General features: G+C 40.8%; 1 protein-coding gene across 12 annotated transcripts in view; it reads right to left on the bottom strand.

The window, feature by feature from the left end:
- Positions 1 to 648: 648 nt before the first annotated feature.
- DEUP1 (deuterosome assembly protein 1) overlaps positions 649 to 17,018 on the bottom strand; it is an 81,616-nt gene continuing 65,246 nt past the window's right edge. For 11 of the 12 annotated variants that reach the window (XM_053203781.1, XM_053203789.1, XM_053203788.1 and 8 more), the window contains 2 exons: positions 11,568 to 11,682; positions 649 to 1,640 (listed from right to left, as the gene is read on the bottom strand). In XM_053203781.1, the coding sequence (XP_053059756.1) occupies positions 1,464 to 1,640; positions 11,568 to 11,682 (292 nt within the window). In that variant the 3' untranslated portion in view covers positions 649 to 1,463. The remainder of the gene's footprint in view (positions 1,641 to 11,567; positions 11,683 to 17,018) is intronic. The other variant, XM_053203790.1, reaches the window with a different exon arrangement.

Here is a 17,018-nt window from a genome sequence, read left to right as displayed (position 1 = left end):
TCCCATCTTCTAAAGAGAATACTGAAAAATATTCTATTTTCTTTGTGTCCAGGCTAGAAATTACTAAGTAATGTTAAATCATCATAACTTTTATTATTTTCCTCATGTGGGTCTTTTTGGGTACACTAAAAGCTTTGCACCCCTCTGATGGTTTGTCATGAAACATGGCGTCTGTGGATACAGCATTGTTCGCTGTTTGCTTACGAAAGGTGACACTGGGAAGTAGGAAGAGTTGGAGCCAGTCATTGGAAGCTGGGTATTTCTGATTTTCTTGATGACCCTGATTCTAGTAAGTTTCTTAACAGCTTAAGTCCCAGGAACAAGGATACTAGCTTTGCTGATTTCACAGGCATGTTTTGAGTTGAAATGAACATTGCTACGTGAAGGCTTTTGGCAAATATCAAGAGCTCTCCAAAACTACACGGTCCCGTCCCCTCAAGTGAATGGGGCTCTGCATTCTTTCACATGACACCTGTTATCTAAAGACAACTTGACTTCCTCTTTGGGTACGCTGAGATTCAGTCTCTTAGAAGAGGAAACGAAAACTATAAAAGTTGTAGGACTTACCTTGCGTAACTTCATTGGGATTTCTCATAATCTTTATGTAAATGTCATTTTTCGAGAAAGAAGAATGGATTATCATGCGTATGTATTTGTAACTTGAATTTTATTGCCCACTACCGTGTTATTACTGTTGCATCGAGATTAGGCATTTAAGTTTTCATTCACAGAATTTCATATCGCTTTATTATATTAAAAACAGAGGTGTTACAAGGAAGATTGTAACAGCAGCAATGTTTTAGATCTTCTTTGTCTTGTTCATTTCCGTGAAGTAAGTAGTACTAACAGGAAAGCATTAATCTCTGGCTGGTACATACATTTCAAATGTGTAAACAGCACGTTCCATGTCTTAATTGTGTTAAAACAGAGAGACATTACAAGGATGATTGTAGAACTGGTAAAGCTATTTCTACAAGAAATTTCGAACAGAAATTTAGGATGTTTACAGAGCTCAAAGTAAGGTTTTTTCATTTGGAAAAATTTTTGAGTTTTCAAACCTAGTACAACTGAGCTGCTCTGGATATTTGAAATGCAGCATTTTCCCCTTTCCCTCGTTTTGTGTTGTTACGGAGGAAATGGGTTTTCAGTATACATGATTCAAGTGGGGGAAAAAACTCCATATTTAATTCCAAAATATTCTTTAGACTGGAAAAAAAATCTCTTTTGGAGTAGTCATGTTTTTTTAATAGTAACTCTATAGCCAAAGAATTTATTATGTTAATGCAGAAATACAAACAGCTTTCTCGACCAAAATACCTATTTTCTAGCTGCCTAACAGAAATGATTTACTCAAGAAAACAGAACAAAATTTCTCAGTTTCATTATCCAGCTTTGTAAATATTTTGCCAGAGCTTTTTTTTTTTTTCTTGGGGTGGGGGAAGCAAATAAAAGCGTTTAAAAGCTCAAATGTGTCTATTTTGTTTTAGCTTGGTGTATTTATTAAGAGTGAATTCTGTATGTTTTTGCAGTTCATCAATATGTGTATTTAGAAGTTTTTCAAATTCTTTTGCTCGCTTCTCTTCCTCCAGAAGGAAATGCTGTGCAGCCAAAGAGGCTGGGAAGACTATATCTGGGGGAGACTAAAGAGAGAAAGAAACATTAGGTGAGGAACACAAAGCCTTTTAAACCTTCCTGTTTCCAGGCATGCCTCATCCCTGGCATGCTGTCAGACGGTACAGCTCTTAATGAAACAATCCAGGCTGAACCGTCCCTACTGGTATAACGCAGTGACTGCTCGTGCAATCCTCCACAAATGACAACATCACAGCACCCTTATATTAAAAAGCTCCAGAAATGAATATTACCGTGTCCAGCTGCAAATGCAGGGCCCACAAAATTCCCATGGAACTTGCCTCAAACACACTCAACTAATTTGTAAAGCCAAGGGTTTTCATCTGAAAACAAGCAACTCCAAAAAGCTAATGTTAAGATTACAGTAGGACGGGGGCAAAGAAAGCTTGTATAGGGGGAAAAATTAAGGACTGGCTGAAAATGGGAGCTAATCGCTGTTTGGAGTTGGCCGGGTGAGGAGGGCTGGCAGCACGATGCATCCTGGGTAAGAGTGGCTTCCTCCTGGGCAACGCCATGACACGGGAAAGTATTTCGTTTGTCCACTGAGAAAGCGTCATGGTAAGCGCCCAGTTCCACACTTCATGGCAATATGGAAGTGCTCACTTAACTGCCTGTGACCTAAGTTCTTACTAATGCACGCGTGTGCACATGCACACACACACACACACACACGTGTGCGCATGCTTCATTCAAACTACTGTTTTAAGTTAATTTAAAAAATAAGTTGAGGACATCTGTACTTTAATTTTCTAGTTCTGGGGTCCCTGAACTCTTCTTCAACTTTTGTTTTATTGGAAGAATGGAGCTTTATATGGTGTTTCAAGAGTTGACGATCTGGATGCCGGTGAACCCTGCTCTAGGGGAATTGAGTTCGTAAGTCTGGCCTCTGACAAAGTGTATGGATCATGGCGGATGATAATGGAGTGCCGTAGAAACTCATCCAAGTAGTAGCGCCAGCTGTGGTGCCGAATAGAGTATCTTTACTATAGACTTAGGTACACGATATGCTGCTGTTGAGTTGACAAATGCACTCTTTTTAATACCCAATGAGGAGGAGGATCAGAAGTAAGTAGCTGGTGTCCACGTGGGACAGACAACAGTACACATTCATGTTCTTGCCCCAGTGTTATGTGTTATGTAAGAATGCTGTCACAATAAATTCTGAAGAAGCCTGGGCCGTCTGGATATTCCAAGGGCTATAAATTATAGGGCATAATGTAGTAACATTAACATCACGCTAAGATCTGATGAGCAGGAAGTGGCAAGTATGTCGAAGGCTTGGAAGGACACACTCCAGAGAGTGAAAGATAAACCCCATAAATGGTTCACAGGCTTGACACTTAAAAAAATTTTTTTTTAATATCCATTTATTGTTTTGAGAGCGAGAGAGAGCGGGAGAGGGGCAGAGAGAGGGAGACACAGAATCTGAAGCAGGCTCCAGGTTCTGAGCTGTCAGCACAGAGCCCAACATGGAGCTCGAACCCACAAACTGTGAGGTCATGACCTGAGCCAAAATTGGATGCTTAACCGACTGAGCCACCCAGGAGCCCTGGGCTTGACACGTTTTTAGGTGTCCAGTTATATGGAGCATGGTAGGATATCTCTTAAGCACAAGTTAATGCACCTTGCATTTCTTATCACTAAAGAAGCACAAAGCTTGGTAGGTCTCTTCAGGTTTTGGAAGCAGCATCTTCCACTCTTGGGGGGAATAATCTGACTCATTTACTGGGTGACACAGAAGGCTGTTTCTGTTTCATTTTGTGTTTGCGGTAGAGCCCAGAGCAAGAAAGGACACTGCAGTAGGTTGGGAATGGGGTACGAGCAGTCCCACTACCTGGGCAAAATGACTTGGAAGATTCCATACTAGAAGAATCTCTGATACAGAAAAAAAATTGCTTTGTGCGCCTCTGCAAAGTTTCACGAGTCAAGTTGCATTGAAGACCCTTAAGATTTTGAAGCCAAGGCCATGCCATCTGGGGCAGAAAACCGTCTACTGTTGACAAAACAGTTCCTCTAATGCTACTGAGTTGAGACAGAGCATCTAAGAAGCGGGTATGATGACTTGATCTAGCCTCTGTCCTTGGCCACTCTGGTGGAAATTATGGACGGGCCCAACAGCATGGTCTCCCTTTCACCAAGGTTAATTTAGTGAACTGTTGCTTGTTGAATGATCTGCTTGCAATAGAGACTAAAGCTGAGTTCCTGACATGGCACCATCCCTCAAAGAGACCAACCAGCCTCTTGTTGGCAATTTGTTTACACCAGGTCCCTGACACCTTGGAAAGGGCAATGTTTCATCCTTACCAGCAGCACTGACATATATTGTATGGGTTTGCCTTTCCTGCCTGAAGGGCCTTGGCCTTGACCACTACCTGAAAGCTCGCAGAGAGACTGATTTACTGACGTGGGATCCTGATTAGTAGTAAAGGAACCTACCTTAAAGCAGAGGAGTATGGCAGTGGGGGCATGACCATGGTATTCATTGGTCTTACCACATATAGCACCATCTAGAGGATGCTAACCCTGATAGGCTTCTTGAAGGCAGAACTGAGGCATCAGCTTGCAAATTTTAACTTGTGAGGATGGGGTACTATTCTTCAGGATATGGTATAGACTTTAAACCAATGGCCCTTATATGCTACTGTATTTCCAACAGGTAGAATACACGAATCTGGGAATGAAACGGAGGATGTAGGAATGGCTCCACTCTATCATTTCTGTTGACCCACTTGGAGAATTAGTACCTTCTGTCTTTGTATCTTTAGGCTCTGTTGATCTACAGGTCCCGGGTCTCAGAGGGAGAAATGCCTCCACCAAGAGACCTGTAAGAGTCTCACTACACTTAAAGCACTAGCTGGCACCTAGCCACTTTGGGCTCCTCATGCTGGCAGTTCAGAGGCACAGAAAAGAGGTGCTATACTAGCAGGGGTACCTGGCCCTAATCATTACAAAGGCTACTACTGTATAATGGGGGCAGTGAAGAATATATTTTATGTTTAGTCGAGCCACTGAGGTTTCTTTGAATACTCTCATGCCCAGTTTTAACTGTAAATGGCAAACCACATCTGGATAAGCCATGGGAACCAGGGGCTCACCCCACAAGGCAAGCTACCTGGCCAGCTGAGAGGGAGGGGAATCTAGAATGGGTGAGGGGATGGTGTCTATCAAGTCCTTGAGACCGGTTGTAGCATCAAGTTGTAGCAACCCTCTTATAGGTTTTCCCAGAAATTATGACCAGTCAGAATCTTGGAGAAGACAGGTCTGAGTGGAATGAACAACAGGAGTTGAACACGGATCTGAGTGGTTCAAGAGGTGGACTATAGTGGATGCTGTTGGTGCCCTACTGGAATTTCCTTCACCAGGCTGGTGCATCTGTCCTCCAGCTGCTGTGGTTGTTGGTTCTCTGGAGACCTGCCCTCAGCTGAACCGGAGCCTTCTGCCTCATCTGGGAAGTTGTAATACCCCCCTCAGCCCATTCCCTTCTCCTCTAAGAGGCAATGACTGACTGACAGGGGGTACAAAATGCCAGACTTCTTGTCTCTGGGGGAACCAACTCTGTTGTGCAATTTGTGCCCCAAGTTCCTGGTGAGACCACGCCAATCTCCTCTCTAGCTGAGATCTTATCCTTGTTTAGCTTTTCTCCCTTCCCCTAGACTGCTTCCCTGACTCTCCTCTTGCCAAGAATAGTACCCTCAATAAATCACTTTCATAGGAATCTTCATCTCAGATTCTAGGAAACCTGATCTCAGATGACTTCCCAACTTCTGGATTGAGTGGTGATTGCGTGACATCAACGCCATTTATTGATAAACGAAAAACAGTAGAAGGAGCCCATTAAGGGTAAGGTCTTATTTATTTTGGATTCTCCAGGTTCTAGCAGTTTCTAGCACAGAGTATATTTCAAACAAAATTTTGAATTAATATATGAATGAAGAAAATGCATTTGATCTTAAATAATGCTGAGTTAGAGGTGACTTGGGGCTCAAACAGATTGTCATGTAGACAATGAGATATATCAATCCAGATCCCAAAAGGTTGGTTTGGATTAGAGATATTTCAAAGTTATAGATAATTAAAGCTGTGAGTCTGACTGAAATCATCCAAAACATGCAAATAAAAACAGCAGTTCAAAAATGGAATCTTGGGGGCGCCTGGGTGGCGCAGTCGGTTAAGCGTCCGACTTCGGCTCAGGTCATGATCTCACAGTTTGTGGGTTCCAGCCCCTCATCAGGCTCTGTGCTGACCGCTTGCTCAGAGCCTGGAGCCTGCTTCAGATTCTGTCTCCTTCTCTCTCTGCCCCTCCCCCGCTCACGCTTTGTCTCACTCTGTTTCTCAAAAAAAAAAAAAAAAAAAAAGGGAATCTAGGAGAGTGCTTCATTTCAGGCACCCACTCCCATGGCTGTGTTCTTGACACTGTCATCAACGATAACTTCATTATTTACTAATCAAGATTTTCAGCAACCCACCCATTACCCTTCCAGCTTATTTCGTCTCATATTCCTACTTTCTCACAGCATCCATTCCCTTCTGACTCTGCTTATATTCCAGATCCATCGTTGTAACCATTCCTCTGTTCTAGGTACTTGGTAAAACCCAAGCCTGAATAAAGTGCTGACGCATGCCTGCACCTGAGCAGCTGAATGCTGGGGTGGGTGGATGGAGGAGGAATTCTATTACTGCAGGGACTGCTTTTACTTACAGTTCAGGACCTCATGTGTCAAAAGGTTAGTTAACACCATCTTCCCATTCTACTAGTATATTCATTTTCTCATTCATTACCGGGTGGCCTCGCCTCTTTCTCGGGAGGGAGCCCCTTCCTCTCTACACCCATTTGCACCATAGCCATGTTTCAGGCCATACTCTGTTTCAGGGACTCTTACTCCTATCTGTACTGTGGATTCTATTCCTTCTTGTCTTCTCAGTGGCTGCTTCTGCAGATGAATCTCGTCACTCATGGGTCCCCCCTCTTCACCATCAAACTTTGCTCCTCTCCTTGAAGATCCCCACCAGACCACTAAGTATTGTGGTCTAAGGCGTGGTCTTGGGAGTTTCCCTATTTATACTCATCCAGTCCTATAGATTGAAATACCAGCCCTATGCTGATGATCCCCATATTTTACTTTTAGCGTTTCCTCGATCCGCTGTGCTACTCTGTGTCCACGCTGCCAAGCCAGCATCATCATCTCTTGCCCGGACTACTGAAGAGAGCCCGGAGATGGTTCTCCCCGCTTCTCTTTTGGCCCTCTAGAATTTATTACTTATTTGGCACTCAAAGGGTCTTTTCAAAGGTATTTTTGAAATGAAAGTCAAATTCCTTCCTATGGCCTACAGTCTCTCCACATATGGCCTTCCTCTGACTGCTTCTCTGGCCCCCCTTTCATTCCATTCTCTCTCTCCCCTTCTAGGCTCCAGACCCCACCCATGCCCCTTTTGGTTCTCAAACTTTACTACTCTTGTTTCTGCCTTGCAGATTTGCACTAGTGGTTCTCTCGGCCGGAAGCCCTCTTCCTCCAGGTCTTTAGATCTTTTTCTGTTAATTTAGGTCCCCCCTCAGCGTCCCCTCCTCATTCTCCTGGCCACTCAGCTGACAGTAATTCCCCACACTGCCATCACTTCCTATCATATCACTGGCTTTTCTTTCCTCGTAGAATTTATCACTCTTTGATATTTTCTTAAATATTCATTTGTTTCTAGTCATTAGTTGTTCCTTCCCTTTTTGGAGGTACAGGGCACATAAAATAAGACCATTTAAAAATGAACAATTTGGTTCATTTGGTTCTGACTTAGTACATTCGCAATGTTGTGCAACCACCATCTCTCTCTAGTTACAAAATATTTTCATCATCCTGAAAGGAACCTGAACCCATCAAGCCACTGATCCTCATTCCCTGCTCCCTGCACTGCTCGTGGAACCATCAGTCTGCACCCTGTTTCTGTGATTTCCCTGTTCTGAGCGCTTCTCATAGGTGGAATAATATGATATATGACCTCCTGTGGCTAATTGCTTTCACTTAGCATAATATTTTGGAGGTTCACCTGCCACAATATAGCATATATCAATACTTCACTCCTTTTTATGGCTACATAGTATTCCATCGTGTGTGTCTATAACACTATTTGTTTATTCATTCATCCATCGATGGGCTTCCTCTCTTTTTTTTCACTAGACTGTAGACTTGTCTGTCTCATCAAAGATGTGTTTAAAACAGAACCTTCCATATCCTGGGTGCTTGTAATACAGGTTGGTTTTACGAACGAACGATGACATCTAAGGACAGGCATAGGAGAGAGAAACTTGGAAGCAGACTGGGAAAAAGGAAACAGGCAGCAGGAAAAATCAGTGGAAAATAGTGTCATTGGCTTCAGATAGAAGCCAGAGAATATGAGTTTCAAGAAAAAATGATGAAGGAAGATGAGTTCTTAAAAGCATATTGAATTAACAACTAGAAGGTCGCTGGTGCTCTCGGTAGGGACAGTACTGATATAGAAGTTAAAATGCAGAAGTTGACAGAAACCACTGGACTCAGAACGGTGGACTGGGCTATGTCTTTCAGACTCTGGGGCCCTGTCACAGATTAAATTCCCCACGCCCAGACCTAAAACAGTAGAGAATTTTCTTTCCTAGTGACTCTGGGGCTCATGAACGTCCTCAAAGGAGTAACGTGGAATTTTAGAGACAGAAGGAAGCCCAGTGTCTATTAAGTCAATACGACGGATACTCTTGTATGCTTTTTCCGTGCCTACGAGTACCACACACTATTTTAGGTGCTGGGGTTACAACGGTAAAACAAAGACAGAAAAAAAAAATCTCTGCTTTCATGGAGCTTAAATTCTAGGGGAGGGAGGCAAACAAACAAGCAGACATAAAATGTCTTACGGTGAAGTGCTATGAAAACAAACAAACAAACACAGGACAAGGGATCGAAGAGGGAGGGGCCGCCACAGGTTGGCTGCTCAGACATCTCGGATGAGGCGATATCTGAGCAGAGACTAACGATCCTAAAATGCTAAAATCATCTGATATTAGAACCATGGGGCATTTAGCAATTCATCATGTTTTGTTTTCCTTTTGCCTCACTGGAGTACATGCTTGCTTTGGAGTCCTTCAAGATCAAAAATTTGCGATACAGAATTGGCTAAGTCCCCTTAGTTCCTACAGCTAAAATGAGGAAGTTGATTTCGTTTACTTTGTTGGCATAGAATTTTATTCTTTTCAGATAACTTTGGCATTTTATGTTGAGATGAACACAAAAGAGCATTTCAAGGCTTTAGAGGTCTCTGACACTTCAAAAGTTAATGGTTTGAAGTCATCTCCTTCCGAAATAGCTTGACTCTGACTTCCAGTCTCTCCCAAAAGAAGGTGATGGATTCCAGAAAAGCAGTAAAGTACTCATGGGACACCCCATCCAGTTTAGACATTTTCTGTTGTCATTGTTTATAATTTGTATCCATTAGCATATCAGGGAGAGGCAGTGAAAATTACACAAATGTACTTTGAATACAAGTGAAAGTAATTGCCACCAGTACGACTAACTTTTGGAGGCAAATAGCTACTTTAAAAAACCCTGTGATTATTATGTTCAAGAAATTAAATCATAAAGTAGAAAATTTCAGCACAGAACTAGAAACTAAGAGGATCAAATGAAAAGTCAAGAACCAAAAAATGTAAATCTGAAATTAACCTGCACGAGGCCACTCTCTCAAGACAGGGAGAGCTGGCTCTTTCACCTTCTGCATAGAAACCAACACAGATTGCCAAGGAAAATGAGGAAACAGAGGAATATGAGATGAAGAACGCTTTCCCTGTCTTATGAGGTCAGCGTCATCTGATATCAGCGCTTGACAAGGACAGCAAAGGAACACTACAGGCTAATTCTTCTAGTGAACACGAAGCAAAAATTCTAAGCCAACGTGAGCAAACCAAATCCAGCTATCGAGTGGAGTTTATTCCGAGAATTCAGAGGTGGGTTAACAACCGAAAATTGAGAAATACGTCATATTAGGCAAGCAAAAGAGAAAAATCACATGGTCATTTCTTTTTTTTTTTTCTTTTTTCTTTTTGGTAATGTCAAAAGAGGCAGAAAAAGTATTTGATAAAATTCCATATCAATTCATGAACAGAGTTAGCAATCTAGAAATAAGAGGGAATTTCCTTAATCTTTAAAAGAAATCTACAAAACACCTCTAGCAAATATCGTAAAGCTTTCCCTCTGCAGTAACTGAGGAGAGAAAGATGTGGGCTCTACCACTGCCGCTACTCAACATTTCCTGGAGGTCTTAGTACAATAGATCAAGAAAACTAAACAAAAAAATAGAATCTACAGGACTGAAAGACATGTGCAAGTTCAACCGGCTATTTCCACGGGGGAAGGGATTGAGAATATTACCTTGCACCATAGGTAAAAGGCAATTCCAGGCGTAGATGTAAACACAAAAGGTAAAGAGCCAAAGGTTCTAGGAGGTAACGTAGAATAATATTTTTATAACTTGGGACGAGGAAAGTTTTAAATAGCATACCAAAAAATGTTAACCATAAAGGAAAAGATTCGTAAGTTTGGATGTATTAATACTAGGAACTTCTGGTTACCAAAAGATACCCTTAAGTGAAGAGTCAAGTTAAGAACGGGAGAAGATATCTGCGATATATATAATCAACAAAGGACTTATCTTCAGAACATGTAAAGAACTCATACAAATCGATGAGAAGAAAGACAATCCAACAGAAAATTAGGCAAGGAAACTGAACAGGCACTTCGCGAAGGAGAATATCAAAATGGCCAATAAATACATGAAAAAGTCCTCAACTCCATTAGTCACCAGACAAATAATTAAAACCACAATAGGAAGTTACTACACACTGACCAGGAAAGCTAAAATGAAAAAGACCAAATAATGCCAAGTGTTGGAAAGAATATGTAACAAGGACACTCATAGACTACTTATTGGGGCATTAACTGGCTCCAGCAGTTAGGAAAACTGCTCGGCACTACCTCCAAAAGCTGACCTTATGCAGCTTATCCTATGACCTAGCAGCTCCACTCTTAGGAGTAAACGCAATAGAAACGTGTACCCATGTGTACCCAGAGACATATGCAAGAATGCTTTTAGCAGAGCTATTCCCAAGCAGGACATAACTCAAACATCTGTTGACAGTAGAATGGGTAGATTGTGGTGTCGTTCTACGTAGCATTTATATACAATGGAATACTACAGAGAAACAAAAATGGATCAAGTACAGCCATATAAAACAATATGGGTGACGAGTCTCAGAAATAATGCTGAGCAAAAGAAGCCAGACACAAAGGACACAGGTAATAGGATTCTACTTATGTAAAATCGACAAATGGCCACAACAGATATATGACGTTAGAAGTCAGGACAGTGGTTACCTTGGGGGCAAGTCGAAGGAGTGACTGGAAGGGGACGTGAAGGGTGCCTCTGGAGTGCTATCAATGTTCTGTTCTACCTGGGTAGTAGTTGCACTGATGTGCCCTTTGTGCTAATTCATCAAGCTGTCCAATTCTGATTTGTGCAAGCTTCTGTATGTATGTCAGAGTCAATAGAAAAGATTTTTTTAAACAGGCATAAAAGATCACTTGTAGCTCTTTAAAATATTCAGATCGTGGAGGGCTCGTGGGATGTTTAGGGATAAGTCCCAAGCACTCAAAATTTTCAAAAGCATCCCCCATAATTCTGGCCTGCACTAGAGGTGAGTAACCAGAGATTGAAATACTTCATGAAACATTACGGATCTCTTTTCCTTCTATAGAAAGGCAAGGCCAAAATGATGCACAGGCCCACCTTGGAGTCTTAGTCAAGAAGTAACAATTTTTTTTTTTTCCCCAACAACTGTGTGTATATATACCAGTATACAGGTATCACTGTAAAAGTCATCAGTCCTTCAAGGAAAAAAATAACCACAACCAGCAACTCACCAGTGGGAACACTTCGTCATCGCTAACCAGGGGACTTGTCATTTCTCTGGTTTGAAATGGCAAAGGCGGCAGAGGAGGTGTCACACTTCTGTTGGGCTCCCGGTCTTGGCTAAGTCTAAAAGAGGAGGATGGTCGTCATCACCACCACCAAGGATACTGCTGGTTCATGTAGCTAAGCACTTACATTTCTCTGATGTCTCACAGAGGGGAGAGCATCACAAAATGTTTGGGCTTATCTCAGGGTCTCTTTGAAAATAATTTTCCTGGTAAATCATTTCTAATGGTTAATAATGGACAGAAAACTTTGTAATTGTTAAAAATATTCTTCTATCCTTATTGCCTCTGTTGCATCCTTTTCTATGTTACTTTCAAATCTCTTTGCCATTTAATTAAAAAACATGATACCCGTTTCAGAAAACTCTCAGAACAGCTAACAATGCTGCCCTCGAGAAGTCTAAATAATCCTCTTTTTGTATTCTGTAGTTCACTTAACCTTGCTGGCTTTCTTAACAGAATTATACTTCTTTTGTTTTGTTTTGTTTGTTTGATGCCAGAACAAGTCCTTGTACAATAATTCTAATTCCTATAGGGCTTAATAATTTGTAACGTATTTTTCAATTAATATCTTCTCCTTAGCTCTTCCACACTTAGTTGTATGACCTTGACCTTAAGCAGGTAACTAGATCTTTCTGTGACTTTAGTTTTTTCAATGATAAAAAATGAGTTGTTAGGGGACTTGCACTCCACAGTTTAGGTGGAAGGTACAGTACAGAATCGGTTGTTTGTGCTAACATATAAAGTAGAAGATGAAACTGAATAAAAGACCAGTGAGATTTAAAATTTTTGTATGCTGACTAAACAAATGAATAATAAAACAAAAAACCAAATGAACTTGCCTTAAAATTTTACATAAAAAGATCCTATGGTATGAGCTGTTCAGAACGGAATAAGTATCTTTCTGCACATTAATTCATGAAATTGGGGTTGAAATTTAATCAAAATCATCAAAGCCCATGAAAACATCAGAATCCCTTCACCCTAAACTTATTTATTCATTTTTACTGATTATTCAAATTCTCCATAGGTAATGATTTACCATTTTCAAAGCCTTCACATTTGAATTTTGCACGGTTCAAACAAATTTACATCATTGTTCTCTGTTCTTATCCAAAGACTATCTGTCTCCACAGACTGGTTTCTTATTATGTAAACATTTCAAAGCGATGCATACAAATAGCAATAAAAGTTAAGTGAGACATCTGTAAATTAGGACATAGAAAACAAACACAACGTGCTTTCCGTTTTTACTTATCTTGAAATATATCTTTTTTAAAATCCATTCTCCCAAACCATAATTACCATGGAAACAGAACAGCAAATTAAACTGAAATAACATGGTTTATGATGTGCATGTTAAGATGAAACATCCGCAATTCAGATAGAATTATAACAATTGCATAGTACATCTGCATAGAATCTTCCGCTGAAACTTTTAATTTGAGGGAGGCTCCCATCTATACTTTAAAGCACAGTGGGACAAAATAAGATAATTATGGAAGTGACTCAAGAAAGATATATCTCGTTGTAATCTCAATTATACAAAGATTTCAGGGAAAGTGTTATTTGTCCTAAATTATCTAAAGAATTCTCTCAATTATCCACTTGGCTTTGGACGTATCGATACCGTTTTATAGTGTTAATTACTAAAACTTACATATGAACATTCTTTTATTGTACGATCAATAAAATGCAGAGATTGAAAGGAAAGACTACATGAGGGAGTAAAGTACTTTTGCTTTAAATCGTCTTTATAGCTGAAAAGTTCTTCTAGAATGCAGCGACTCAAATACTTCCTAAACCACCTTGCAAGAAGTACTCAGTATATCATTTTAAAACCTCCTCAGAATTATTTCGGACGGCTTTTAGTAGCCTCTCACGAGTTGGTCTGCCCAGTCAGCTTTTCCACAGGCCTTAGTTCTGCCAGGAAAGCAGTCCTCAGTTGTTGGGAACAGAACTCTGCCCACTTGAGACCTGGGTCCACTGTCTGCAATTTTCAGACGTGTCTAACTGTCCATCCCTTCCTGGCCTTCAGTTAATTTTCCCCGGGCTATGGGATAACGTCCTCAGCATGGAATAGGATCCCTTCACAAACCGCTAATTTGCCTGCTTCAGCCTCACCTTCTAACGCTCCACATGATGCTCCCAGTTCTTTGAACAACTCATTATTTCCCGGCCCACAACTGCTCAGCCTGCTATGTTTTGTTTCTTCTTGAGTAACACCTTGGCAGTAAATTTTCTCAACTTGCTTTTTTGCTTCTAGATGACTGTTCATTCTTTGACAAGGGATCCTGTGAGAGTGGTTATGACAAACCTACCGACTTTGTGATTTTCTTAGTATTAGAAACTTTTTATTTATGAACCACATTTGAAGCAATTTTAATGATTAATGTGAGGATTACTAAACTCTTTCCTGTACATGATGTAACCTTTAAGTATGTATCATATATAGAGAAGAAACTCCATTTATTACAAAATTGAGTTGTCATTAAAATTAGTCACATATTAATTGCTCTGGGTACCACTATTTCAAATTAGCTTTCATCCTTAAACTTCAAAACTCTGACTTTTAAAAACTTTTAAAATATTCAGTACAGGGGCACCTGGGTGGCTCAGTTGGCTAAGCATCCGGCTCTTGATTTCGGCTCAGGTCATGGTCGCTCAGTTTGTGAGATCAAGCCTGTGTCAGCGGAGCCTGCTTGGGATTCTCTGTTTCCCTCTCTCTCTGCCCCTCCCCTGCTCGAGTGCTCTCTCTCAAAATAAATAAAATTTTTTTAATGTTTATTTATTTTTGAGACAGAGAGAGACAGAGCATGAGCAGGGGAGGGGCAGAGAGAGAGGGAGACGCAGAGTCCAAAGGAGGCTCCAGTCTCCAAGCTGTCAGCACAGAGCCCGGTGTGGGGCTCGAACCCACGAACTGTGAGATCATGACCTGAGCCGAAGTCAGACACTCAACTGACTGAGCCACTCAGGTGCCCCCAAATAAATAAATTTTTTAAAAAATGTTAAAAATTCAATACATCCTCACCAAATTAAATTGCATCTTATTCATAATTTCTTTAAGTGCTGAATAACTTTCTTATCGGAAAGCAAATCTGTTAGAATATCCCAAAATGCTTCACATTTTCAAGTGGATGAGCATGAAGAACTTCCTATTACTTCTAATAGGAATGAAAAACAACAACAAAAATTGGGTTACTTCCAAGCGGACAAAAGATTAAAGATGTATTATGCAAATCTTCCTCAGCTAAAAGGAGGAAGTGCCTAAAAATTTGGCTTAAACATTTTGTGGAACATCATCTTCATATACGTTTGCCTAAAAGCTTTTTCCTTTCTAAAATAGTTTGATAAGACCTTGTGACATTAGCCAGTACTATGTAAATATGACTCCGTATTTTCCGATGATGTTTATGCCTAACAAATATATCTAGGCTTCACTGAGCTGTGCTGTGAGGGAAAGAAGGAACATTTCATTTTCATTTGCTAAAATTAATAGACATGTATTTTACAGCTCTCTACTGCTGGGTTCAGGGTCTTTGCAACTCAACAACGCTTTCCCCATACTGGGTTCTACATGATAATAATTTATTCAGAATATTTGAAATGCTGTTTCTCTTAAAAATCAGGTCACTGGAGAACACTGAAATCAGGCAAGGCATTAAAACAAATTTAATGAAACTCTCAACAGATGAGGCTGGCAGGACACGAGGCTCTGCGGCAGGAAGAGTAGTCCTGACTGCTTATTAAGATCATCTCCTGCTGAGCATTTTACCTCTTGTGTTGCTTTCTGCGTCCCCTACTGTCTTGTTTTTGTTAGGCACTTTTAACACATTCTGTACTGCCCAGCAAAGAAATAAGGGGGCACCCCAAACAATAAAATTACTTTTTAAAAATAATAAAAGGCGGAATAACTGTCTTCTAAATGACGGCACCTGGTACCTTCATCCAAGGCTTTCAAAGTTGTTCCCAACAAGCAAGAATAGGAAACAACGTTCTGCGCCTAATGGGTGCTCGATACAGACCAGTACTAACGTGCACAGAAAGGCCCTAACAGCTTTAGGGGCCTGCTTTTCTCTTACAATAAAAGAACCAAATGCGTGGGGTCGTGATTTGACCCACGGAGACATGAATCTGTGGAGTAGGGAAGCATTTTGAAAAGGGTATGTTCTATATCAGAAAAAATATTTCTATACCACAATCAAGATGAGACCTCTTCTGGAGACAGGTTTTCAGTTATAGAGGCCGGAACACCCTGGCACGGGCACCACAGAACCCGCCCGTGACTAGGCCTCAGCGGACTGTTACATCCGCCCCCACACCCTGTTTGTACTCTGCCACCTGCACCCAGACGGCACCACCTGCCCCCTGCCTCTCCCCCACCTCCCTGCATCCCCTCCCCCCGCCGCCCCCTACCAGCAACCCACCCCCAGTGCTTAGTTTCTAGGATAGCAGCCAGTCTGCCCTCATTTCCTTCCTGAACGTCTTGAAAAAAGGTTATTAATTGAGCACTTTTGAATGGTTGCTATTTCTTGCATCGGATTAGGATACAGCCTGTAAGAGAGCTGCACTACGTCTACAAGAATGTTGACAGACATATTTTTTGCTATGTCCCATGGATTTATGGATTTATCCACCTTTAGATGGGGCGTGCTTAGTTACAAAGATAGGCCGGCATCGCCCCTTCTCACAGGACTGTGGCTGAGGGAATGTCAGATTCAGCCATTTGTTTGGCCACCCAAAGCTACTTTTTGGCACTGTGAGTTGTTGCTGAAGTATTCATATTGTTATAAATGCTAACAATTTTATTAGTAATAATAATATCAATAATGGCTAAAATTTATGGAAATATATGTTTTATATGGAACTGTATTTTCTTCTATAATTCTCACACACACAAAAACCCCTTATACTTATTATCTGTATTTATCAGATGGGAAATTGAGGCTTACAAAGTTTAAGTACGTTTCCCAAGGTTGTAAATATTATGTTATATGCAAACAGTAGGTAAGGTTTTCATGCTAAGTGTGATGAGTTTTTGAGCAAAAGTTGGATCGAAGTTAGGTCCTATCAATTCACCGTTTCTTGGCACCATGAAATGTTAACAAATCTGATGTTAAAGAAGTTCGGGGAATGTTGCATGCCACACCCCTTCCTGAAACTCACAATGCACAAGAGCATAGTAATGACTCTAAGATATCCTGGAGAAAAGAAACTTGTTTATTTTGCTGAGAATTTCCCAGGTTTGGAAAAACAGTGGAAAGCCGCCAAGGGCAGTTTTGATTCTGTAAGTATTTTATTAAAGTGGAATAAATTAGTCTAATTTTATGGTTGACGTATGTACTTAAATTTTGAACTAAGGCACTTTAAAAGGGGATCCTGTGGATAGCAGATACT

The sequence above is a fragment of the Acinonyx jubatus genome, chromosome D1 (genome assembly GCF_027475565.1).
Source record: "Acinonyx jubatus isolate Ajub_Pintada_27869175 chromosome D1, VMU_Ajub_asm_v1.0, whole genome shotgun sequence".
Taxonomy (NCBI): Eukaryota; Metazoa; Chordata; class Mammalia; order Carnivora; family Felidae; genus Acinonyx; species Acinonyx jubatus.
Note: the sequence above shows the minus strand (reverse complement) of the source record. Positions and strands in the feature narration are given on the sequence as shown.